Below are 26,787 nucleotides of genomic sequence, written 5' to 3' on the forward strand. Positions count from 1 at the left end.
TTGTAATTCATGAGAATAAATCCATGATATTACGTGTCGGTATGTGTATTACGTACTTTCCCTTTAAAACGCCTGTAAATCAAACTAGCACCAATTATGTCATTCTCGTCTCGTGTGTTTCTGTCACATGCGAGTGGAGAAACGGAAAACCTACAGTGCTCTCGTTTACGTGTTGGGATTTGTTTATATATCACTGCCATTTTTTTATATATTACAATCAATGGTGGAGATGCACCCCAGAGTAATGGATTTGTAGAAAAATAATAAGTGAAAGGCAAAACAGATTCATTGGAAAATTGTCCCAAGGATGTAGCACTCTATAGAAATAGCGGGTGAAATCTCACAAGTGTTTTTGGTGTCAATTGGAGACCTCAATATCATATGTTCATATTTTCAATTATAACCACTAGTGCAATATAAGTTTGACATGGAAAATATTTTCCTTTGAAATAAAGTTTCATTTGTTGATGTTCGTTGTGTCCCCCCCTCGACCGGTTTTTTTTTTTTATGAGAGTTCAAAATCAAGGGTTAAAGTGCTGATAAAATTATAGTTGTATTTGCCTGAATTTGTTATAAGAACGATGTATTACATTATATACATGAAAATAACAATGACTGCAAAACCATTGCGGCTGAGAGAATTTTTGTCCGCTGAAAGTTGAAATACGGTGGGCATTGCTAAGTTGACCTAGAAACACACAGCTATGGGTGTTTTAACACACCTCCCGTATAGGCGGCAGGTGAGTATTGTAAAAAAAAAACAAAAAAAAAACAAAAAAAAGAGTAAATAAAAAGAGAGTGAAAAGAAAGGAGCATTAATCACCATTTTAATAAGAAAGATGAACGGAAAAGAATGGAAATATACCACAATATGACAATGGAAAAGTTGGAGAGGAGAGAAGAGATGATCTATATTCAAATTAATAGTGAATTGTCGTTATTAATAATGGTAATGAAAATGGTCCATAGCTTGCTCGGCCTGGTCAACACCGGTGTAAGCGTGCTTGGAAATGAGAGCACGGTGCTGCGTGAAAGTAGGAAGGGGAGCTATAGCTCCAATCGACGGTCCTCTAACAGCCTCAGTCGTTCGTGAACTTCCAAGGACGAAAGAGGTTGAAGAGGGTCAAATTCAGTTTCATCATCACCTTCTTCGTCTCTGAATAATTTGAAATTTTTATTCACATTTCTGAATACGATTTTATCCTCCGTACTTGACATCCTGAGGATCGTATATACTTATTAAATATAATTTAATCCATTATTCAATTTTTGTTTCCATATAAATAACAAAAAAATCGCCTATCGGAAAAAGTACGGAACATTCTTTTTTGAAGATAACGAGAATGCGTCGCTACATCGTCGCCACAGTTTTCCTGCTCTACTGTCTTCAAGGTTCGTTTATTTTATGTTATTTCTTTTTTCTTTGGTGTAATATTTTTTAATCACTTATTATATATCCAACTTTTTCGTATTTTTTTTTCATTCTCCCAAAATTCAATTGGTAATTTAAACTTTTTATTGTTATGTTGAATAGATTGTTATTTTTTTTTTTTAATATCAATTTCGTTTGATGAGCCAAGAAGAAACGTACAAATTAACATATAGTAACCATGAGCTAACTGTTCTGAAATTCGAGACTGCCATTTTCCACAGACACTGAATATGCACTTGAAAAGGGCGTGCATGAATGTTGACAAGATTCGATTATTGTTCTTTTTAAATGACTTCAATTTATGTATCATGCTTATATTTATGAAGTGAAAATATTTCCTTTTTTTTGCTATTGACAATCTTGGCAAATAATAATGCGATGCACAGCATTTGATGGAGCCACTTTATTTTTCCCCTTGCATGAACATGAACCATTTTTAATTCTATTATAAAATTGATTTGGACTCAAGTGCGCATTTTAAATTGACTGAATAATCACAGATTGAATGTAATGAGTGAAAGAAAAAAAGAAAGAAAGACAGAATGAATGAACGAATAAATAACAATGAGAGGATGATTATTCATTCAAAAAAGAATCATCTTTGAAGTACGGCTATAATCTTACGAGATATGAAACGTTGAAACGTGCGTCTCATACCCGTACGTCTTATGAGGTTTTATAGAGCTATTCATGAAATTATTATTAATAATATCTACTCCTCATAAGTGTACACTTTTGTATTGTCATCAATTGCATGGCAATTGGAAATATGATGTACAAACTAGACACGAGCGATTATACACGGTGTGCATTTTTAAAAATAAATGGTATTTATTACTCCAGCCACGAAGTTTAAAATCATGGGTGTTCAAAAACAGACCAAGACTTCGGAGAATCGGAGCAATTGGCTTACTTCAGTGACCTGGAGACCCAGTCAACTGTGTAATGAATTTCAATCGTTTGAGTTATTTTTTTTTCTCTTGTTTTCCCTCCTCTTCTTTTCTCGATGGGCCCGTACCTACATGTTCTTTATTCATAATCATGGATGCGCCGGCGGTCCAGAGAAGTGAAAGATGCAAGATGTGTGTGTATGTGTGTATATGTATATATGTATATAATAATATATCAGAAAACGGTTCTTAATGGACTTAATGTTGCCTTGAGGCCATCTTCCATTTAAATCTGATTTAGGGTTTTTTTTCGGTTAGGTCGATCTTGGTCGTCTATCCGATTGTTTCTCGTTTGAATGAGAAATCCATATTGGCGGCATATGTAGAGTTTTTTTTTTCTTTCTTTTTCACTTTAGTTGTCATATTTTGTACACATTATCGTGACCTTTATGAGAATAAGAACGTAAGTTTAATGAGTTGGAAATCCGTATAAAATTATGGTCTTTCAGTTTACGGCTGACCCAGAAAGCATTTCTTCTGTCTTGTTTCAATCATATTTTTACATTCATTGTATTTTCTTCTGTTGCCATTTTGAAATTTTTTCTTCTCTCCACAACTCTACAGCTCTACAAGCAATATAGAACTGGTTCACATTTTATCATTATTAACGTTCTTCATTGGCTGTAGTTATTCGAGAAAAAGTTTTTCACTTTTTCAATTATCGTGGAAAATAAATGAATAATGAATAATGATATTTTTTATAAGTAACCAAAATTTGACAAGAAAACAATGTAAAAATATTGACAAGTGCTAATAAGCATTTTTCAAAATATTCATTTGCCATTTACGATGATGAATGAAAAGAGAGTGCAATAATTTGTATTTGTCTTGTACGACTTATTGAAACGCGGCCTTGGAAGAGAAACCAAAGACTAATAGTGTCGTGCACCTAATAACCCATATGAGGATGTACAGAATAGCCTATATACGAATTATATTCCACTTTTTCCTATGGAGGAATCAAAGTAGGTATGGAGGTAAGGTCGAGGCTCTTTCGATCTTTGTGTATACTTGGTGTATACTACAATTACCATACACACGTGGTATCCTTTCTCTTCATTTACTTGTAACTTCTTCTTACCAATTTCTGCTTTAGGTGCTGTTTTAGAAACTGCTACAACTCAATATACCTTTTGGAAAAAAGTTTGCGCTGCCATATGCTTGTATTATATTATTTATTTATTATTATTATTTTTTTATTTTTCTCCGTTTCACCCCAACGATTATGTTCACTATTGGACTATATCATAACTGGCTCTGAAAATTTTTTCTCATTTATTATCAGGCAAATGATAACTGTTAATCGAGATATTCCATTGCCTGGAGTGGTAGTATACATATATTAGGGATAAAGAAGAAACCAAGCTGGTAAATCCATAAATGCTGTTGACCTATGGAGGACTGGAGCGAGACCATCGACGATAATCGCGTATAAAGTATAATATATAATCGTTAGCTAGAAATGGAATTGTAATAAATGATTCTTTATAAATCGCTGCTAATAATTCAGTAGTGATGAAAAGCTGCACAAAAAAGTCACTTGTGCAAAATGGATTCTCACAATAATTCAAATGGTCAAATAAAAAATAATTTCTTTGCAGAATTAGTTGGAGGTGCTTGTCCACGGATATGTCCAATTGGCGGTGAGCCGGTATGCGGTAGCGATGGTATTATATATGCATCACAGTGTGAAATGCGGAAGAAAATGTGCGGAAAAGGTGAGAGCATGCACCAATTATTATTATGATCATTATTATTATTATTATTATTATTATTATTATTATTATTATTATTATTATTATTATTATTATTATTATTATTATTATTATTATTATTATTATTATTATTATTATTATTATTATCATCATCATCATCATCATTATCATCATCATCTTGAAATGTCGATTAAAAAAAAAGTTGAATTTTGTCTGGGAATTTGATTTAGTGGTAACAATGGCAACTGATAAAACAGCATGCTTAAGATCATCAGGTAGTAAATGTGAACACCGTTGCCCAACCGATCAAGATCCTGTATGTGGGACTGATGGTCGCACGTACCTCAATAAATGTATGCTCAGGGTTGAAATATGCAGGGTGGGAATTGAGCTCTCACATCTTGGTCCATGCAACAATATATCAGCACACCGGGAAAATTGTCCAGTATCCTGTGATCTTGCTCCACTAGATGGGCCGGTTTGTGGAAGTGATGGAAATGTTTACAAGTCTACATGTCAAATGAAACTTCTCACATGCAGGTATAATGAAGAGGAAAAAAAATGCATTAATTAATTGTGAATATTATATGAAATAATAATCATATTAATATTAATATTAATTAATTAATTAATTAATTAATTAAATAGACAAGGTGTAGTAAGAACAAATAAAAAGCATTGTCAGACAACAAGACACTGTCGGGAATCTTGCTGGCGAGGTGCCAAGCCAGCATGCGGCAGTGATGGTATTCTATACGCTAATACATGTAAAATGCGAGCAAAAAACTGTGGGTAAGTTATGGATTATATAAACAATGTTTATTCATTATATTGTTGATTTATTATCATCAAGTAAATAATAATACACAGTTATATTCAATTGTCATATAATAACATTTTCCAGTAAACATGTATTCGAGGTACCTATGTCTTTCTGCATCACCAGAGAAAGAACATCTGGGAGTGTTCCTAATACCGCTTGCCCCCTCGATTGTAACAATGAAAAACAAGTTCAAGTTTGTGGATCTGATGGAAGTATTTATAAGAATGAGTGTGAAATGCAGATGCTCAATTGTGGGTACGTTCAATAAGCATCATTATATAATATGCAATAGAATCAATAGATTCTATTAACGGTTAATAATTATCAATTGCAGACAATCAAGAAGGAAAATAACAGTCGTTGATTTTGACAAATGTCGAACACGTTTAATAAAATGTTCTAAACAACAACAAAAATGTGGACATGATGTAGATCCAGTGTGCGGAAGTGACGCTACTACTTATCCTAATCAATGTCACCTGAATGTCGCTATTTGCATGTATAGTATAATAATAATTATAACGCGACAATACTTAATTTTCACGAAAAATATATAAATAAAAAAAGAAATAATTTCTACGAATTTCAGGAAGGGAATACAATTGGCTCATGTCGGCGAATGTACGACCTTGAAAGAAATCGAACAATGCCCTGACGATTGCAATGATGTTTTGGAGGAACCTGTTTGCGGTAGTGATGGCAATGTTTACCGGTGAATATTGTTTCATTATTTGGATAGCTTTTTAGAAAAACAAGTTTGTTGCATCAATATTTTTTCTTTTCATTCACTCACTCTCTATTAGATCGCAATGTCATCTACGCCGAGATACATGTGGTCAGAGAGTAGTTTCTGTTCCAGCTCAGCATTGTCGAACAACAGCACTATGCAATCAAATATGTAGTGGCGAACGTGCATTCGTTTGCGGTTCAGATAATAAGCTTTATCGCAATGAGTGTGAAATGAAGAGGGATAATTGCGGGTAAGTAAAAGTTCAATTTTTTCAATTTTCTGCACACTACCAATTCAATATTTGATACTTTAGTCTGTATATTTTAATGATTATATATTTTATTTTAGGAAACATGTATACGTAGTACCAATGAAAAGATGCGTACAAGGTTTTCTCTTTCGAGGGTGTCAAAAAATTTGTCCTCCCTACTATGATCCTGTATGTGGTACTGATGGAATGACTTATAGTAATGAATGTTTCCTTGAAATTGAAAACTGTCGCAGCACAAGTCGTGTTACAAAGCAGTACCATGGAGTTTGTGGCCAACCTACAGAAGAACCTAAAAATTATTTATATTGAATTAATGGGAAAAAGACTGGTGAAATTCATTCGGATCTATTGTTGATTATCATATTGACATGCAAGTCCAATGGAATACTTGCCGTTAGAGGAAAAAGACAAGAGTAAAGTGAAATAAGTTATCATCAATTTCTGCCATTATTTTGCATTTTCAAATCGTCTCAATGAAAAAAAATGTTCATTTCTTATTTATTTATTATTATTATTATTATTATTATTATTATTGAACATATCTTGTCCATTTTCAAGGATTTAAAGAAAGGAGGAAAGACAAAAGCAGATATTTCTGCTTTTTCTAACATGATGATGATGATGATATGATATTTTTCGTTTTGTGATGTATGTTCATATCCTTTATTATCATCTTCTCAATCTCATTCTTAAAAATTATAGATTTTTACTATGATTATAATAGAAATGTCGTTTTTTTTTAAATTTTGTTTTATTGTATTTATCATTCTTCAAATCGGGTACATTATTATTTATTATCAAAACAAATGTAAAGATCTTATTAGTTTTATTCATGAACGCATCTGTTCATCCTTTTCACATTAAAAAACATAATTATGTTGCTTATGTATAAAAAAATTTGTATTCTCCTTGTCATTTTTTTTTCACTTACTTCTCTTTTACAATGGGTAATATAAAAATATATAAAACATGTAAGAAAATTAATTTGAATACTGTGAGCTCGATATTTTTGAAGACATAAAAAAGCTTGAAGCTAAGTACTAATATGTTCTAGAATTCCTTGCCTCACAAGCGCTTCACACTGAGCTCTGGGCAGTAAGTGATGAGTATTCTTTGTTAAACTAATGATCTGGCCATCCTCCAATTCTAATTTTCCATAATCCACCAAACACCTTACCTATGAATAGAAATTTAAAAAAATTATCGTAAAGCAGTGAAATTCAATGTTTTTAGTGGGTTGTGCTATTAATTAACTGTTATATTATTGATAAAAAAACAAATTACCTCAATGTAGAGAGATTTCGGAGGGATCATATCCATTGTTAAATTCAATCCATAATTGTCTCCAATGGATTTCATATAAGTAGCTAGAGATTTACTATAAGCCTGAAACCACTGATTCTCTAGAGGCATCAGATTACTGTTGATTTCAGGAGGTAAAACACTGCCAAATTCCCATCTCATTTTCCTTATTCTTTGCATTCGATTATAAACGTACGTCAAGAGACACCGCTTATTTCTGTTCAATGCTGCATGTCTTAGCTGGACTGATGTATAACGAGACGTTGCCGTGCTGTCTGCTAGAGTTGCATTTCTTTCATGGAGCAAAAGAAAATTAATACAAACTATCAACTTTATTTTATTCACTTTAATATTTGACTGTATTATATACTGTTACATAATCTATATGATAATTACACATCTTCCCAATTAGCTTCGTATAGAGTTTGCATTTCATTCAGTACTTGACGAAATATTGCCTCCTGAACATAATACCATAAAAAAGAAAAATCATAAGATGATAATTTGCTGAAAAATTTATGTAAAAAGTAAAATACGATTGGTGAGATTGTTCCATCGGGAATTGTAGAGAACTGCAATTATGTAAGTACCTACCATATCTATCTACTATATTATATTATATTATATTATAAATAATAAAAGATAATATGCGATTTTGAGGTTAACAAAAAAGAATCGATGCGTATAATTACATTGAAGGGTTTTATCTCTTCTGAAAGATCCAATTCACTTATTAATTTCAATGCTTCCTTGCCAAACATTATTATTAAATCAATTAGATATATTTGAAATTAGTTACTCAGAATTAGTTAGTCAGAGAGAGATTTTTCAATTTTCGAGCATCAACGAATCAACGAATCTGATGTGATTTGATTTTTTTTATTCAACGCATATTATAATATTAGATGGCACTACGGTACCACCGCACACTGGCGCACAGGGCACGCCAAGCACCCTAAGGTAAAAATATGTGTATCAATTATTATTTTTATTATTATATATAAAGATAGGAGGAAGAGGAGGAAGTTGGAAATTTTGGATTTTCGGATAGACCCAGATGTCAAAATACATCTGAACAGAAATAAGCAGATAACTCCAATGAATCTAGCATTCGATTTGTACCAACAAAGTACACGAACGGCCAATGAATCATTCATTCAATCAATAACCTTCTGTAGAATTTATTTTTATGTAAAACATTGCGTGTTAGCCATCAAGTGTCAATTATCGTGTATTATTGGTTATTCTTCTGTCGCATGCAGTCAAAAAGTATAATAGGGAAATTATCACTGTCGGTAATATGGATCGCAAATCGTTTCGAGGTTATGTCCATTCATTCATTCTGAGTAATATATGCCATTCGGAGTTTTTTAAAAAATTTAATCATAACAATGCGCCACACATACAGCGTAGTGATTGAATGAAAATTTATTGGGGTGTGTGGGTGTTTTTCTTTTCACATTTTCACAAAAGATCGAGAACAAGGCGGTTGGTTTTCTGCTCAGTTGGTGTATTGTCTGTTTATTAACAGAGATCGGATGCTAAATTGTTGTGATTTAGTGGCATATTTGTGTTTAGATGTTTATATGTGAACACAAATGTTAGATGTGTTATGCCTGGCCCCGAAAAATTTCTCTTCTCCCCTTTGCGTGGTGTGTTTTTTGCGCGCATGTCCGCCCATCCGTTGTGCCGTTGATGCACGTTGATGATATGGAAAAAAAAAATCAGTATGGCGCCTACTGTTTACGACAACTGTGCGTGAGGTTCGTGATAATCATAACCGTGTGCATTTTTATTACTCACAGCGAATCAAGTTTTGAGAAGACAATTTCATGTCTTATTAATTTTTTACATACGGACTGTAATGTAATACAGTATTACATTATTTGCAGGAAAAATGATTGTAATCAATTGTTGAAATGAAACTTTTGAAGAATGATGACCCTGTGGTTCACGGTTGATTGACTTGAGTGTTTAGAATTCTCTCCTTTAATTGAAGAAAATCATCGATTCTAAAGCATAATAGTATATTTAGTGGGATCAAGTAAGCAACGTTCTTCTTCATCATCAAAAAGTTCCATATAACACCGTATTGAGTTTCAACTTGTGAGTAAATTTTTCTTTTGTCATTGACTTTGTTTATGAATTTCTCGGGTTGATCAATTATTGACCCTTCATTATGAATTTATGGGATATCAATGGCCTATTACAATTAATCGACGATTAATTATCAACAAAGAATGTTTATGTTTGTGAGGCATTAATGAGCCATTTTGCTTGTTTAATTTTCATTCGTCTGAATATCCAATTCCAAACGATGAAATTTTCTGTTTCTATTGATATATTGACAATATATAGGTATTATATATATTGATAGCCAAGTTAGCAACGTTATAGAACAGAAAATTATCCCAATTATATCTATTATATTTATATTTATTGAATGCTCAAGTCCGGAACTTGAGAACATAGTCAAACTATGAAATATAAATAGACCTTGAAGATTCATATTTCTTCCAAATCTATCATTTTCTTTCTAAATATTTTTTTCATTATGAAAGAACGAAGAAGACGAATAACAGGAACCCACGTACACCGAGCATATACACCATGTTCATATATGAGTAAATGTGGTTCTCATCCACTTCCGGTTTGAATATAATACATTACGATCATGTGTATTCTTACCTTGTTTCCTAGGCTATTACACATGATAGTTCATGATTGCTGTGATTAATAATTGACAAACTATTGGAAAAATTTGAGTTTTACCCTTGTATTCCAATAGCTCATCTCAAAAAAAATCCGATGATCGGCCAACTCACTCCTTTTGGAAAAGTACAATTTACTTTATCAAATTTTTCACAATTATGTATATGATTTTTATTTATGGATAAATATCATGTATTCCGATGCTATGGTGAAATGATATCCAATTTTGATTTTACATTAGATATCCGTTGGAAGTAAAATAAGGATATTAACCTCTTGTACTTGTGTGAATGCATTTGTATAACTGATTCTATCTACTGGCTTTCCACGGTAATTAAAGACGTCTCCGCATAGAAAAACTCTTGGAAGGATGTAAGAATGGGGACTTTGTTTCGGCATATTTTTATCATTAAAAAAGACTGTAGAATAATATTAAAGCAGCTTGATAAAATTTTTTATCAACTGTTCTATTGCTATTTTTTTATTTTTAACGAAATTTGTTGCCGTGTATTTACATTTTATTATTTACATAGTAGTTGGCACGTCAGTTTATATATTTTTTTATTTTACCGGGTGAGGGTAGAGAAAATAAAGATAATTTTTATAAAATTGATGTTTCTCCGTTTTTCATGGAATATAATATTTTTCAATGTACACGGTACATCCCTCAGTGAAAAATGATGCAGGGATTAGAAGGGAGTAGAAGGGGGAAATACACAAATGGCTAAGGATGTAATGTGGTATAATTCTAAATAATAATACTTGTAGGTAGTCCTTAATGTGTTACATGTGTATGTCCAAGTCCATTGTCCAAGCATCGAGTAACGACAGGGTGGTCCACTGCGTGACGTGACAATGTACATACTATGGGGATGTAGTGATTAGATGTAGTGTGAGAGAACAGGAAAATAGCAGTAGCAGGGGAGCTACAATAATTATAAAAAACTAAATGGCCGTAGAAAAATGACAAGTGAGTTGTCTCACGTTTGCAAACACAGTTGTAATCGTGAAACAACAAGATTCTGATGAGAATTAAACGTAAAAGATTACTGATCTTATTTCTCATCAATAGTTTCTAAGACACAAAGGTGGAAAACAAAAATCTTCATGTGATCAAATTAATAATGTCTCATTGTAATGCTTCTTTTTTTAATGTTAGTAATTTTTATTCATCTTGTTCTGCTCTCTCAATTGGGAAGGAATTGCTTTTCGACAGTCTACAATTTTCCGAAGCGCGCCATCACTTATCCAGTTATAGTGAAAAATATAAGTTCCGTCAGATTTGTATTTAACCATTTTATAGAAAATTATCGTCAATATTCGAGAGGAAAATCTAAATAATATAATGAGGGGGAAGAATTGGAAAACGACTTGCGTCGCAAAGGCGCAGTGTTGCCGCACCCAATGATGCGCCTGCTCCCTTCGAATGGAAGTATGTACGTATATGTCTAACGCACTTCAAAGTTGTGTTGCCAAGTGCTTTTTTGTGAAAATTAGCTACTTTTAGTTTCAATTGTTATGGAATTAAGGATTTCGGTGTGATTGAAGATGATAAATGTATTATTATAACATTCATAATTTTGAATGTTTTCTATAAAGACTCAATTAACCACCAGCCGGCTTGTAATTAATGCGAGTGTTTGGTTAAACGAACAGTGAGGGAAGGGAAATGTAGTGATTAGTTTAACAACGCCACGGTTGATATATATGAATGAAAAAACGAGTGATTTAGTTGTAAATTATCGATAATTTGATTTTTTTTTTCTACCAATTCTGTTATCTGTCAACTGCTGTTTATTCTTTGTTTGTTTTGTTGTTTTTCTCATAAAAATTAAAACAACAGCAATTATTTCATTGGATTTTGTTGAATTTTATTATTCACAGACAAGTAGGATACAATACACTACATGATATTGTTCAAGTTTTTTTATCATCCAAATATTCGGGTTGCTCCATGTAAATTTAGAGATCGCATCCTACAGGGCAGTGACCGAGCGGAAACTCATGTATAATTGCATTTTTTTTTTGCTGTACCATTTTAGTTTAGTGTTCTTACTTTATGTATATTTTGCTATTGATAAATTGTTTTAGTAAATTTTTTCTTTAACATATTTCGTGGAAGGCTGCGTACTGTAATTAGAATGGAACAGTTTTCCGTATAATTTTGATTTATCACATTTTTAGTATTAGTTTTAGGTTGGCATGCATTAGAAAATTGTGAAAGAAAGTTGGAATACTAATTACTAATATATTAAAATTTAAAAAAAATGAAAATGAGACTGTGGTGCAAAGATGTACGAGTATGTTTGACTTGAGCAGTTGTAGATATTAAAAAAATCAAGTTGGGGGGATGGTAGATCGCGTTGATAGCCACGTCTTTATGTACCGCCGTCCAGTATATCGGGTGCTGCAGTATCTTGAAACTAGCGAGTAAGTATTTTAAATAGTCACGATAAAATGTGCTATTGAATAATCTGGAATTTTAATTTAATTAAATGACTAAATTAAATTATATGCATAATATGAATTAAATTTTGTATTAGAATTAGAAAAGACGGAAAAAGTCCTTTTCCATTATTTTTATTTATTATTCCATCATTACATCGAATTTCCAAAAGGATGGAATGTTTCAATTTTGAAGAAAAAAAAAAAAACTCTGAACGTTTTAATTCCTCGTCATGTGATCATTTAACAATTTGTGATTATTTTCTATTTGACGCACATATTTGCGGGGCTTCATATCCATTGACACAAGCTTCGCACCAGATTTTTTCTGCTGTGAATCTTGATTGTGACTTGCATTATCGTTACAAATTGTCACAGATTGATGTTGGGAGGCGGTTAATCGTTTTCGTAGCCATATTATATTATTGGAAATACTTACGTATTTCCATTCCACCCAATTTTGAATGTCATCGCATGTGTAGGCAATCATTCCAATCTGAAAGTTGGCCATATTATTTTTAAGATGAGCAATACAAGTTAGGGGGATGAAAGTAATGGTTCATTATAATTTTTGCTCTTTCCACTTGAAAAAGGAAAAAATATATCAACAAGAAAAACAAGATAAATTCATGGTTTTTCTCGAGCCTGGCTTTGAAGAAACTTGACAGTACATCTATTTGAAAAAATATAAGTAGTCTGTACCAAAGTTCCATTTATGATTACTGGGGTTCCAAGTGGTGGGCATTCAACATATTTAGGTGGTGGTTTTCCTATATCTCTTTCATCTATAGATACGTCAGATGATACAGCTAATTTCACTCCATCATTTGGTGGCATTAGATTTGTAATAATCCTGATCAGAGCCTGGGAAAAATCATCAATACTTCTATTGCCTGATGAATGGGACAAAAGCGTCGTGAAGAAATTACTTTTATCTCTAGCATTCCCATTGGTAGAATTTATATTCCCGGTAGATTGTCCATTCTCCCCAAAAACTATTATAATTCTTTTCATTGTTTCTTTAACAACATTTTCAATGAATTCATTTATGATGGATTTATTTATAGTTGAGATTTTTTGTTCCATTGCCTCCTCTACATTGTTCCAATCAACAGAAGTAATAGCTTCATCGATCATGGAAATGTTTGATACAGATCTTCTACCATTCACTTTTCGGAAAATCCGTCCGGCCAATAGTTTCGCAATAATACTTGCATTCTGGTATTGATTGTAATAGGATATTTGAGTATTTGTTTTCGTTTTTTGCCAGCTTTTTGGAAAAATCTTGGTATTATTTTTTGTTGTTTCACCATTCATTGACATGAATGAATCTTTGAGGAATAATACAGGTGCAGCAGCCAATTTTCCTTGACTCCTTTTCTCACGCATTGATGGATGAATATTCGGTATTTTGAAAATGGTTTTTCGTGCTAAACTTGATCGTGATACATTTTCAATTACCACCTGCTCATTGTGTCGTGGGGAAGGAATATTTTTAGCTCTTAATTTTTTTGCCACTTGATAGTTCTGTAATAATGAATAAATAATCGATTATTTGTAAGGAAAAATTGATGAATTATTTTTTATTACATCGTAATTTTGAATGATGGTGACGATACTGCAATTCTGACTGCAACACATATGACCAATATCATCGTTGATTCCTTTTGGAAATTTTGGAATGATTACGGCTTCCAATTTAATACTAGAAGAATAGCAAATTTTATAAAATAATAAGATTATATATTAGAAATATCAAAAGTGTAAAGTGTTTTATACGAATTATTTTTGTTATAAATGTCATTTATACCTGCAGGATAGAAATAGCATTGCAAGATTATGAGTTGAATGGTCTTTTGCCTCAACATCGACGACATAATTTGGATGCATCTCGTATCGATTTATTTTGATGACATAAAGATTTTCAGTTGTGGCGCCAATCATAAGTGCAAGGTCAGCATCAATGTGATGTCTGAAATAAATTCTACAGATATGATAATAATTGTAAAATCAAATATCTAAAGGGAAGGACATTAGAATTGATTTACTCATATATATCAGCGAAATGCATGCACGAGGCGGTTGTAATTGCATGTTTTAAAGTCAATATCGATGCGCTGCACATGAAATATCGGTGTTCACTGAGCAAAAACAAAAAAAAAATTTATATATATATATATAATATAACTGACGTATACTTTTATTAGTCTATAACAAACGTTTCACCTGACTTGTTTAGCAATTGTACAACAAAGCGATGCATCTTCGTCTCTTACAATTAAACCCTGCATTTTCATAATGTTATCGTCACTATCATCAAAGTCTTTCGTTATGAAACCGATGTTTGCTCCACGTTTAATACGCCTTCCAAATCTCTGTATTCTCAATCAATGTTGTCACAATTTTTCCATCATTGTGTGTTATATGATTATTAAAAAAAAACAAAAATCACTGAATTCACCTGTCTATTGATGTGATTATTGACATTTTTTTTCTTCTTCCAATCTCGCATTCTCCTTTTGACATATTTGTTCATTGAATTTATTGGTTTTGGATGAATTTTCGTCCCTTTTCCGTTTTCCGAATCGAAAATTCCCGTGTTCTTCATCAATTGCATAGTTCTGAAGCTACTCTTGGTTGCATTATGAAATTTTAATGTATTTTCCATCATATTGGAAGAGCAGTCCAGAGAACTATTGAGACATGAATTGTTTTTTTGCTTTCTTGGTGTCATATTTTTTTGCCATTGTAGAGTTTTCATTTGGCTATTTATACCATTCAAACTCCTGTTCTGACAATTATCCTTTCCCTTACAGCCGATTGAAATATAAAAATTGAAAATACAATTTTCACAACTCTTTGACACTGATGCAAATGATGAATTGGGTGTGATTGAATTAGTAAAATTTCTAGGGATATATTCAAAGTTGGTTTTATTCCAGCCTTGAAGGATATTATGAATCCAGTCTCGATTGATGTAGAGATCTGTGTAAAGCCATTTACTGTTTGGTTTACGGTCATCACAAGAAACTGCAACAATTGCCACCTATTAGGAAAAATAATTAAATCAATTGGCATTTTTTTTTTTTTTCAACCATATTGATATGGTTGACAAATACAAATACGATAGATATTAGTTAATCTATGTCATACCTGTGTAGTATTAAGCATCACAGCAGTTCCTGTCTGGGCACAAAAGTGAGATCCATCGCTGAATCGTTTTATTCTATATGCATAATTAATACTTTTACGTTTGCGGGATATCAAGGATTGTGCATCCGGTGCAAGTCTTTGTGATAATACGTTGGATGTCTATGTATGAAATCGGAGAATTTCAATAAAGCAAAGTTCTTTACATCTTGACGTAAAATTGACAAATTATCATTTATTTATTTATTTAATAGGATTACACTCATACTTACATATCCAACTAGTCTGTAAATTGCAACAATACAATTTCCATCTCTACAAAAATTCATCATTGGTCGGTTTGGCACTTCAATGCTATGATAATTTTCTGGATCAATTCTACATTCAAGACTTAGAATAGCAAGATTGTGCTTTACGTAGTCGAGAGTATACGGGTTTGTATTGTGTTTTGGATGAATTCTGTATTCAGCAACTCTAATTATTTGAACGGTAGATTTTAATGGAGCAATAGCCACAGCTAGCGGCCCACGAATATTGTGCCTGTAATGATGATGATAAATAATAATATATATGAAAGGAATTCACACCTAATACATTACCTAATATGAAGAGCTTCGTGTAGACAAGAAGCTGATGTTAGAACACGATTTTCATTTAGAATTGATCCCGCACACATCAAGTACCTTCGTTTTCTATGATAAAATGGAGTATATTTTAGGCAAAATTCCGAACACCCACTATAATACACTATAATCTATGATTTTATGGATTGGTATATTGAAAAATTGATTACGATTTTCTTTCTCCTTTATTACACGGTATTTCAGCATCTTCATCTTTAACTACAATTGCCTGTATATTAACCAGATCATTATTGATATTTTCTGTTTTTGACATCCAGTACGGTGATGGTAATGATTTTCCAGTTGTTGAAGCGCTCACAATAGCCGGCAATACAGTAGTAATTTGTTTACTAAATTGAATAGTTTCATCACTTATTCCTGTATTATATTGATTCGAAGATTGTGATGTGTTTTCACAATAAACATGCTTCATAATTAACCAATAAATAATACTTATCATCCAAATGTTTAGAAATTTCATTTTTATTTATTTCAACGACAGACAATTAAATTCAATGGAATTTATCTAATTAATAATGATAATGATAATGATAATTCAAGTTTTAGGCGCAATCATAGGCGGGTAGAAATCTAATACTCAACTGAAAACTGATTTTTTATTCGCTTTTAATTCGTTAATTGTTTCTAGGATATTAGTAAACACTTGCCATTGCGATAAGGCACTATAAATTCTACTAATTACACAGTGGATAATACGAAACGAATATTAAACAAGATAATTCGATTCAGGACAGGAATTCATAATTTAGCAGTAGAGTATCAAATTTCTACGATAAATATAATAATAAATTATATTATATATACTTGTATAAATAGATGCATATAAATCTCTTGAGAGAAAAAGTGTAGGCGACACTGCTGGCACTTTATCATTCAGTGAAAGAATGGAAGCATATTTAATCATGCTTAGGAAGTATATCATCTGAGATTCCACTTTATGAGTGAGTCAGTGAATTCTAAATACAAATTTTGCAAATATAAATCTATTCATTATTCGTTGTGTTGTTTGTTTCCAGCCATGAGGGAATGAGTGCAACTGTAGGAGATGGAGGGGGAGGTGTTAGTCATCAGAATATTCCACGAGGAAAGAATACATCTCCACATGGATCACCCACCCCCATGGATAAAACAACCCTAAAAGTTCATTTGCCAAATGGTAAGTGCTCAACAATATAAATGGGATTTTTATGGGATTTTTATGAGAGAGAGAGAGAGAGAGAGAAAAAGAGTATTTATGTATTTTATCCATCATCACAATGTATATCAAAGGTGGATTTAATGTCGTCAAATTTGGGGATGCAATTGATGTCAAGGGTATCATTTCCCTCGTCACAAGTCGATTAGCCGTCGGCACCAGACATTATAGGAATCTTTACGCTATGAGGCTACATCATTTGGCATCTAGTGAATGCTACTGGCTCCATCAAGACACAACAATGTTTCAAGTATGAAATACATCTCATTATTATTATTTTCAAATATAAAATATAATGTATTGACGGGCTACGCACCCGGCATCGCTAGATCAAATTAAACCTATTCCAATCTATTTTTATCATTGCATTTTGATAAAGTGGATTGAAAAAATACGAAAGATGAAAAATTTGATTGAATTAGTGAAAATAATAATAATAATAATAATAATAATAATAATAATAATAATAATAATAATAATAATAATAATAATAATATTCTCTTCATCTGTTTCAGGTTCAAGAGAAATATGAACGAAAACATCCCCACTCTGAATGGCGATATGAATTAAGGGTTCGCTATTTACCTCAAAATCTTAGTGATTTATATGAAAAAGATAGAGTAACATTCTACTACTATTATGATCAGGTAAATTCTTCCATAAAAATTGGAGACCATACTTCAATTTTGCCACTGCAATATAATTTCTCTGTCCTTGTCTCTCTGATTGACCTTTAATGAAAAACAATTATTCATAATAGAAACGTGATTTTCAGTATCATGTAAGCAAATTTACTTCAAATATAGGTGTGAAGTAAATAAATAAAATAAAATTTATCTGCAGGTGAGAAATGATTATTTAAATGCAAATCATTCGAGCTTGGATCAAGACACCTCGGTACAGCTCTGTTGTCTTGAAATTCGTTACTTCTTCAAAGATATGCCGCAAGTAGCTTTGGACAAGAAGAGTAACTTGGAATACCTTGAACGAGAGGTAAATTTCACTATTTGTACAATTTTTTACAGAAAAAGTTGATATTGTATTATTATTTGTTAATACTAGATTGGATTACACAAATTTCTCCCACGATCTGTTCTCAATGGTATGAAACCAAAAACATTGCGTAAGCTTATACAGCAGCATTTCAAAAAAGTTGCGGTTCTTACTGAATTGGAGTGTATGTTCAAATTTTTTGATTTGCTGAGATTACACTATGGATTCGATCAAGAAAGATTTGTGTGCGCACTTGGGGTAAGTTTTTTTTTGTTTTTTTGTTTTTTTGTTTTTTAATTTGGTTAATGATGAACGTTTATTAAAGTACATATTGTGATTTAATCAGTCAAGCTGGTCAATACCTGTCGAGCTTATTATCGGACCGGATCTGGGAATATCGTGTATGGCACATGGTGGTGGAACCACGGTAATATTATATTTTCAAAAATTTACGACACTTGATATGCATTGCCAGCTTTAATACTCACATAATTATTATTCTTGGATTATTTTTTATAGTCTACACGAATAGCTGAATTTTCACAAATTCAATCGATCCAGACTCTCATCTCAGATTGCAAAGAACATGCCAAAGCTTCCATCAAACTTCGAGTCGCTGGTGCTGCTGAACCATTGAGTATTACCTGTTCAAGTTTAGACCAGGCTGAGAGCCTTGCAGATTTGATTGATGGATATTGCAGAGTAGTAACTGGATCAAATACATCTTTATGGAATCGAAAAGGTAATTGTACTATTTTATGGATTCATGACGTTAATCATCATTTGTATTAATTCATTGTTTATTCTTTTTCTCCCTTTTTTTTCTCTCTCTCTCTCTCTCTCTCTCTCTCTCTCTCTCTCTCTCTCTCTCTCTCTCTCTCACTTTCTCTTGTTACGTGAATTTTCAAGCTGCTCCCTGGAAAAATTATCCTTGCCCATGCAAAGGTCTGTTTAAGATGTAGCGAAAGGAAGGACAAAAGTGTAAAACAAATGATTTTTTAGTAAACATCTAACCGACTTTACTCTTTATTTTCTTTTAGATGCACATCCACCCAAGTATCGTCAAGATGGTACTGACAGCCCGGAAAAAAATTCGGGTAAAACAGGAACAATAGTATTTGAAGATTATGCTGAAATAATTGATGAAGAAGGGGATTACTCTACTCCTGCAGGTGCATATGAATAGTCGTTGCAACTAATTATGACTTTTTTTTATTTTTCTCATTCACAGTAGTGATTTTTCTGTTGTTTTTTTTTGTCCCCCCAATTATAGCCCGTGACTATGAAATAGTAAGGAATCAAGTGGAACTAGGTGAAATCATAGGTGAAGGTCAATTCGGAAATGTCCACAAAGGTTCTTATAAGGCAAGAGATGGACAAATTACAGCCGTTGCAGTAAAAACTTGCAAAGTTGATGCAGATTTGGCAACTGCTGAAAAATTTTTGGAAGAAGCTTATATAATGCAACAATTTGAACATCCGTATATCATTCGACTGATTGGGGTTTGTTCCGAGGCTCCTATCTGGCTTGTGATGGAACTCGCAAGGCTTGGAGAGATGAGAGCCTATTTGCAATCGAATAAGCATCGGCTTGACCTTGCAACATTACTCCTCTACACTTTTCAACTTAGTACGGCACTGTCCTACTTGGAGTGTAAAAAATTTGTTCATAGAGATATTGCTGCGAGAAATGTATTGGTCTCTTCTCACACGTGTGTTAAACTAGCTGATTTTGGATTGAGTAGATGGGTAGAGGATCAGAGTTATTATATTGCTAGTAAATGCAAGTTACCTATTAAGTGGATGGCACCCGAAAGTATTAATTTCCGGAGGTTCACGACCTCTTCAGATGTTTGGATGTTTGGTGAGTGAAGATAAGAAATTATAATATTTTGAATCATATTCGTATAAATTGCTTTTGTTTTATTTATTTTATTTTTTTCATTCATTCATTCATTCATTCATTCTAAAATGCTTTTGCTTTTCAGGTGTTTGTATGTGGGAAATATTGATGCTTGGTGTTAAACCATTTCAAGGAATAAAGAATAATGAAGTTATACGTAAATTGGAGAATGGCGAACGCCTTGCTTTACCTGACCGATGTCCTCCACGATTATACTCATTAATGTCTCAGTGTTGGAGTTACGAGCCCAGCAAGAGGCCGACGTTCAAAGATATTCGGGAAAATTTACAGTGATTATTATCATTTATCATTAGTATTTAATTATCATCTTTTTCATTGTAAATTTATTTCTATATAAACGATCCATCATGTTTTTCTTTTTCATCAGTGAAATTTTATTGGAGGAGAAACATCAACAGCAAGAAACCATGAAAAGAGAAAATCGAAGAGTACAAGCAATGTCATGGGGTAAATTTCATAAGCAATTATTGAATCTACTACATTCTCCCATGCTTGTCATTATACACCATTATGATTTGATAAATTGTTTTTATTCTTTATAGGTGCAGATGATGCACCACCAAAACCCTCACGTCACCTGCAATCCTCTGACTCATCATCATCAGCAGCAGCAGCAGCAGCAGCAGCAGCAGCAACAGCAGCAGCAGCACAAACAACAACAGCAGTTGTAGCAGCTGCGGTGGCACCAGTCGTTCCTGTTTCAACTTACATTGTAGCCCAAAGTCCAGAAGTCCTTGCTCATTTAATGAAGGAGAATCAAGAACGTGGAGTATGTCCATCAGTCTACACTACCCCGGCTTCAGCCTTCAACACTTTGGCAGTACAATTCCAAGAGGAAGAAAAAATCTTAACCACTGCCCCAGCTTCAGATCTTCCTTTTTTCAATTCCCCCTCTGCGAGTCCTCAAGCTGATATTCAATCTCTAGAAATGCAATCAGAAGCCAGCCTTGACTCTTTAAATTCAACCGACACAATCTCTTCAATGATTTCCAATCTTAGTATAACAGAAGCGACACCCCATAATCTCTTGAAAGTCCAATCTAATCAATATCCACAGCCGCAGCCTCCGAAAACTATTAAAGAGATGCAAAATGTCCAAAATTTGTATGCAGTGAGTTCAAAAGTATTTAGCAATGTAGCATCCGATCTATTATATTTGCCGGTACAAAAAATCTCCGGCGTTGCTACATCAACGCCTGATATATACGCTCCAGTGGCCAAATTTACACAAAGTTCTACTATTATTGGTACATTTTCTCAAATGTGTACTTCAGTGGGAAGTATGTCTGATACTTGTGGAAATTCCGGCTCAATTTCATTGACTTGTGTGAATGATGGTCAAATTTCTCAAAATGACTATCAACCACCTCAAATACATAGCCATGTATCTCATCAACTCAATAGTTCACATTATCCAGAATCTAAAATGATCAATTCATCGTATATTAAAGAATCATTGGCTCATCATCAGAATGTCTTCAAGAATTCACCTGCTGGTGATCAATTAGTTTCTAGTTCAACAAAATTGGATGTTGGAAGTATGATGAGTAGTAGTACAGCTATAACTGGTACTGAGTGTTTATACGGGCCGGTTTTGAAGTTTCGAACAGCTCAAACAGCTAAAAATCAGAGTTCAACTGATCCAAAACAAAATCAATCAGCTGTATCTCATGTCCAAAATATTCAATATATTCACGAACCTAGATCATATAGTCCAGTGGGTCATTCTCAACTCTCAAGACGAATGAGTAGTGAAACATTGAGTGGATCCAAAGATTTAAGTCTCAACGAAGCTTCTTGCGTTTATTCCGCCTTTACAATTCCTCAAATTGTCAAAACAACATCAAAATTATTACATCAAGAGTTTAGAACAGATAATGGTGATGATCATACCCAAACCACTGGTTGCATTGACAATGTTCAATCTGAGCCACAATTAATAACAGCTAATCAATCTGTTAAATTCCAGTTCCAGGCCAGAACTGGTATTTTGGGGCAAATTAGTGATGATGATCGTGATGATGATTATGATGATGATTGTAAGAAATTGAACAGGTTTCATGAAGGGAATATGGGTGGGTCTATGGTTTCATCATTAGTCAGCGAGGCTGTACTGTCCTCTTACGGGTCAAATCAAGAGGTTCAGCATGCGCAGGTTTGAATAATGAATGGAACAATTGGTTGTTGTTATTTATTATTATTATTATTATTATTATTATTATTATTATTATTTGGATAGCACAGTACTGATTTTTATATACTACAGCACGATTTTCCGTAGAAAATACTCTTGTGCGTTGTATTCTCTTTCTTTGGCATGAACGGCTAACAAAGCAATTACAGCATGATTTTTCCATAATATCTCCATAAAATCAACATTATGCATCTCTTTAATTCAACAATTTTGTTTTTTTTCAATTGAGATTTTTTTTTTCTTATCATCTAACACGCAATTTGACTGTTTCTCATAGTATTGAAGTTTAATGGTTCAGTGGTTCAATTTGTTGATATAATCTTCAATCTTTTTTTTTTCTGTTTTTTGTTAAAGTTTCCGAGGAAAACGCTTTCACCAATTTTCCAGAATCCAATTTCGGATACTACTAGTATTATTGAGGAACAAAAGTCATTGGAAAAGAGGCTATCTGAACAAGCCAGACAAAGTGAAGAAGATGGACGTTGGCTTGCTAGGGAAGAAGTAAGTAAAAAGTCCCCCATGAAAAATCTTGCAAAGTGAATTTTATCATGACTATTGTAACTATATGTATAACAATATGGCATTTTGAATCTTCAATTTCTAGAAACGGTTATCCATAGCGACTAGCGGTGATGAGAGCGCTAGCCCTCCAATACCACGTTCAATTACGGAATCTCCAACTCAAGATGCCCACAGCACGAATACATCCTCTCTTGGCTCGGAGAAGGGGGATAATAAAATAATAATAGTAAAAAAACTAGAACCCACTCCAACAGCAGACTTGGATAGATCTAACGACAAGGTTTATGATTGCACAACAAATGTTGTACGAGCAGTTATGTTTCTATCTCAAGGTGTGCAACAGAACAAAGCCGAGCAATATCTGGAACTTGTTCGAAAAGTTGGAATTGAGCTTCGATCTCTGCTATCGTCAGTTGATGTATTGATCAACATATTGCCAATGAATGCACACAGAGAAGTTGAGATGGCTCACAAAGTTCTATCCAAAGATATGGCTGATTTAGTGTCTGCAATGAAATTGGCCCAAACGTATAGTTCTACAACACTAGATGCTGAATACCGTCGGGGAATGCTTGCCGCTGCTCATGTCCTGGCGATGGATGCGAAGAATTTGCTTGATGTTATCGATTCGATAAGAGTTCGTTATCCCCACATTGATAGCCAAATTTGTGACAAATATCTTAACAATACTGAGTGTGGATTATCTCGTCAATCTCTGCCAGAGAATAAATTACATTCCAGCCATTCTGGAGGAGAGCATTCATTAAGGAGAAGTCAATCAATCGAGAGATCAAATGTTCTGTTCAATGAGAGCCAGAGTGGAGATGTTTTTCATAGACTGGGACAGTCTATAGATAGAACGCTTCCTTACAGTCCATCTGACATTGGTACAACATCCAATTTAAGCCTTGAAAGAAATCATAGAATGCTGACAAACAGTCTTGAGAGAAATACCAATTCTAGAAGGCAACTGGTCACAACAAATAGCTTGGAAAGAAAGAAACCAATCATTACCAGTTCCAGTTCTTTCCAAAACTCTGTTAGTAGTTTATCACCTTTGCAAATGGCTCAATCTGTTACCCATCAAACGTTGGATCCTCATCAGTCGGTAAGAGATGAAGAATTAAGAGGTGAACAAGTGGCTGACAGCTAACTGAAATTTTCAAAAGCGCATTCATTATCAATTATAAAAGAACGGAGCAAAAGTCGGGAGAACGAAATGATGAGCACGATGGCTACACAAAAGTATTCCTTCCTTAATGAAGTTGAAAAAGGTTGATGGATTTGATGAAAAAAAGAAAAATGTTATTGATAAATATATAATGACTTCCGCCGCATGATTTAAAAATTTTCAAGTGTGCTGCATTTTTTCCATTCATTCATTATATTCTTAAATTTCTCAATGACAAATCCGAATGCTCCAATGAGACAAGCGAAACTCATCATCCTAATTGAAAATTATTCTATGGATATTGAGTTGTTTCAAAGCGTACTTATAAATAATGAGAAACAGTATTGAATAGTTATTAATGAATGAAAAAATGATTGAATCTAATCCCCAAAGTCTCAGGATAATTGCTATTTCAATGTAATATTACAGTTTTTCTAGGGAAATAATAATGATATTTTGGTGAAGTTCATGAAGTGATATTTTCATCATCATGGCATTTTTAAATACCACCATTGATTAGTGTTTTATTTCAAACATACGCATCGAAGACGTAAAATTTTTGCGATTGATTCTTGAGAGAAGAAAGTCTCTAGAAACCTGTGTATGTTTACGTTTTTTTTTCTTCAAAAATCTCTGTTTTAAAAAGATGAAAAAAAAAAAAAAATTTAATACACAGATATACACATGGAAAGGAGACAAATCATGTCCATTCAATTTGTGTCAGAAAAAGGTACTTTAAATAGTGTTATATACAACCACTGCCGAATTGTAAGAGTGAAAAAATAATGTCATTTGCATATTCTTTTCAACATGTCCTTTTTGTATTGAAAATATTAGAATAAATTCAGACCTATAACCAGATTTTTCGGAAATGATAAAAACGTATTGAAATTTTTTTTATGGACCATTTTGACCGATAAACGACTAGTAGATGAATTGAGTGATGCTGATGAATTTTTTTATTATTAATCTTATCCTTTAATGCAATGTAATGAAGTTATCCAACAAATTGCTCTGTGAAAAAGCAGAAAGAATCATCAATTATCCATAGGACAAACTCTTACGTAATTTACTCGAGCCCTTGCCAACACGAATTTTACTATACAATGTAATTATAAGATTGAATGATACTGCCAAAAGGGAATGCTATTACTGTTGGTTACATTTCGTATCATTCAATGATAATAGAAAAAATTACCTTCAATATTCTTGTTTTCAGTTGCTGTTGTGGAATTCTATAAGTTACTAATTTAACCCAAAATACTCAACGCGTAGTGATAAATCATTATAGATTTAACTAAAAATATAGTGGGAGTAACAATTCAAGTGTATTTTTTTTTAAAGATATGGTGTAAATAAAATATTTGAATTTCTTTTTGAATTACTTCCAAAAGATTAGTCCAATTTTTCAGTGTATTCTGTAGGGTTGCTTTTTGTCTATATTATGATGGTTCATTGGATGTACAGGAAGCAATGTACAGGAAGCAATTTTTGTATTGTATTGGAGATGCTATGTCAAAGCTTTCATCCTCACGTTATTGATCTGGCAAGATTATTGCAGTATGTTTCGAGAGCTACGAGCATACGCAATTAATTACTCTATGCACCTTCTGTATTCTGTACGGTATAACAAATAATATTATAATTTGAGCAATGTTATTGCGGTATCATATTATTGGTATGACACGTACAGTGTAGTAGTTAATACTCGGGAACGGGTATATGTACTGAAGTATTTGAGGCTCTTTGCCGATTATTCCACTTGGAGAGCTTACCTACCTACATCGCATTTACATTTCCCTTTCCCGTCACCGCTGACCAAAGTAATACTCACCAATTAGCCTGCAGCAGAACTACTGCCTGAGCCATGTATTTTTTTTTTCTGTATAAAATGCCAAAAGTATTCTCAATCGAGGCAAACCAATAACTATTTTTAGACTGTTCATAGGTAAGCAAATAAATTGATGGCGGTATAGACTGGAGAGTGTATCCCACCATAGCTTCTCTTTTTTTACTGAATATGAAATTATGTGCTATCTTCATGGCCATTTACTTCACTGCTAATACCTCTGATGTCGACGTGAGAAATCAAGAGGTAATGGTAACTAGTAGGTAGGTTGGACGCATTCTAAGGCCAAAATTAAATCTTGAAGCCGCCACTAGTTTTTGTTCTATGAATTTACCCGAATGTTCAAGCATAATCGGTTGTTCAGTAATTTCACAATGTCGTCGTCCTTAATGACGAGCATCTGATAATTTAGAATATTAAATTCCCTGAGGTAAAGATCAATCGGTGTTTGTCGGTCACCCACTGTTCGGTTAGTGTCAGTACTTTTTTCGTTGTCGTCATGGACTTATGGTGAGAATGATCCACCGAGGGGTTGGATTTAATTGTCGATGGGTATTCAACAATTATTCAATGAATCTGGGTGAATAATTCAATTGTTTCATTTGTATATGGATATACATTTTATATAAGAGAGTACCATATTCAAAATTTAATAACTGCGCAACTCCTCTGCGCACATTCATCATGGCGGCCGGCCACTGGCAGAGGATGCAGGTTTTGGCGTTCGTCCGTGGATTTTCGGTGAGAAAAGGGATTAAACCGGGA

At 33.2% G+C, this 26,787-nt stretch overlaps 3 protein-coding genes across 12 annotated transcripts; 2 read left to right on the top strand and 1 right to left on the bottom strand.

Annotated features, from left to right (window-relative positions):
* The first annotated feature begins 1,103 nt into the window (after positions 1-1,103).
* LOC107038592 (serine protease inhibitor dipetalogastin) lies at positions 1,104-6,846 on the top strand. 2 transcript variants are annotated; one of them, XM_015257784.2, is made up of 9 exons: positions 1,104-1,392; positions 3,984-4,100; positions 4,328-4,637; positions 4,746-4,889; positions 5,002-5,175; positions 5,255-5,419; positions 5,510-5,632; positions 5,724-5,900; positions 5,999-6,846. In XM_015257784.2, the coding sequence occupies exons 1-9, from the start codon at positions 1,344-1,346 to the stop codon at positions 6,228-6,230; spliced, it is 1,491 nt and encodes a 496-aa protein (XP_015113270.1). In that variant the 5' UTR covers positions 1,104-1,343; the 3' UTR covers positions 6,231-6,846. The 2 variants fall into 2 exon arrangements, with proteins under 2 accessions (XP_015113270.1, XP_015113269.1); XM_015257783.2 differs by lacking the exon at positions 1,104-1,392 and having other exon boundaries at positions 3,615-4,100.
* LOC107038593 (DNA replication complex GINS protein PSF1) lies at positions 6,731-8,163 on the bottom strand. 2 transcript variants are annotated; one of them, XM_015257785.2, is made up of 4 exons: positions 7,916-8,162; positions 7,620-7,684; positions 7,206-7,515; positions 6,731-7,098 (listed from the first exon to the last, which is right to left on the bottom strand). In XM_015257785.2, the coding sequence occupies exons 1-4, from the start codon at positions 7,982-7,984 to the stop codon at positions 6,955-6,957; spliced, it is 588 nt and encodes a 195-aa protein (XP_015113271.1). In that variant the 5' UTR covers positions 7,985-8,162; the 3' UTR covers positions 6,731-6,954. The 2 variants fall into 2 exon arrangements, with proteins under 2 accessions (XP_015113271.1, XP_015113272.1); XM_015257786.2 differs by having other exon boundaries at positions 7,206-7,546; positions 7,620-8,163.
* LOC107038591 (focal adhesion kinase 1) lies at positions 8,139-25,554 on the top strand. Of its 8 annotated transcripts, XM_015257780.1 has the most exons (18): positions 8,608-8,986; positions 9,116-9,329; positions 16,991-17,115; positions 17,191-17,330; positions 17,444-17,619; positions 17,885-18,016; positions 18,213-18,362; positions 18,432-18,620; positions 18,709-18,789; positions 18,882-19,104; positions 19,272-19,307; positions 19,403-19,534; positions 19,636-20,226; positions 20,351-20,555; positions 20,654-20,733; positions 20,829-22,441; positions 22,835-22,981; positions 23,085-25,554. In XM_015257780.1, the coding sequence occupies exons 4-18, from the start codon at positions 17,201-17,203 to the stop codon at positions 24,153-24,155; spliced, it is 4,956 nt and encodes a 1,651-aa protein (XP_015113266.1). In that variant the 5' UTR covers positions 8,608-8,986; positions 9,116-9,329; positions 16,991-17,115; positions 17,191-17,200; the 3' UTR covers positions 24,156-25,554. The 8 variants fall into 8 exon arrangements, with proteins under 8 accessions (XP_015113262.1, XP_015113266.1, XP_015113264.1 ...); XM_015257778.1 differs by lacking the exon at positions 16,991-17,115; XM_015257776.1 differs by lacking the exons at positions 8,608-8,986; positions 9,116-9,329; positions 16,991-17,115 and adding an exon at positions 8,139-8,183.
* Positions 25,555-26,787: the final 1,233 nt, after the last annotated feature.

Source organism: Diachasma alloeum, unplaced genomic scaffold (assembly GCF_001412515.2).
Source record: "Diachasma alloeum isolate Michigan unplaced genomic scaffold, Dall2.0 Dall_scaffold_00285, whole genome shotgun sequence".
Lineage (NCBI taxonomy): Eukaryota > Metazoa > Arthropoda > Insecta > Hymenoptera > Braconidae > Diachasma > Diachasma alloeum.

What these genes read in the sequence shown, in the direction of transcription:
- LOC107038592 (XM_015257783.2), top strand. Translation starts at nt 3,932, where the DNA reads ATGGATTCTCACAATAATTCAAATGGTCAAATAAAAAATAATTTCTTT. An exon ending in ATGCGAGCAAAAAACTGTGG is followed by an intron (nt 4,890 to 5,001) that starts GTAAGTTATGGA and finishes AACATTTTCCAG; the next exon opens with TAAACATGTATTCGAGGTAC. An exon ending in AGTGATGGCAATGTTTACCG is followed by an intron (nt 5,633 to 5,723) that starts GTGAATATTGTT and finishes ACTCTCTATTAG; the next exon opens with ATCGCAATGTCATCTACGCC.
- LOC107038593 (XM_015257785.2), bottom strand. Translation starts at nt 7,984, where the DNA reads ATGTTTGGCAAGGAAGCATTGAAATTAATAAGTGAATTGGATCTTTCA. An exon ending in AAGAGATAAAACCCTTCAAT is followed by an intron (nt 7,685 to 7,915) that starts GTAATTATACGC and finishes TATTATGTTCAG; the next exon opens with GAGGCAATATTTCGTCAAGT. An exon ending in GAAGCTAATTGGGAAGATGT is followed by an intron (nt 7,516 to 7,619) that starts GTAATTATCATA and finishes GCTCCATGAAAG; the next exon opens with AAATGCAACTCTAGCAGACA.
- LOC107038591 (XM_015257774.1), top strand. Translation starts at nt 12,286, where the DNA reads ATGGTAGATCGCGTTGATAGCCACGTCTTTATGTACCGCCGTCCAGTA. An exon ending in AAAAGTTCATTTGCCAAATG is followed by an intron (nt 17,331 to 17,443) that starts GTAAGTGCTCAA and finishes TGTATATCAAAG; the next exon opens with GTGGATTTAATGTCGTCAAA. An exon ending in ATCTTTATGGAATCGAAAAG is followed by an intron (nt 19,105 to 19,271) that starts GTAATTGTACTA and finishes TGAATTTTCAAG; the next exon opens with CTGCTCCCTGGAAAAATTAT.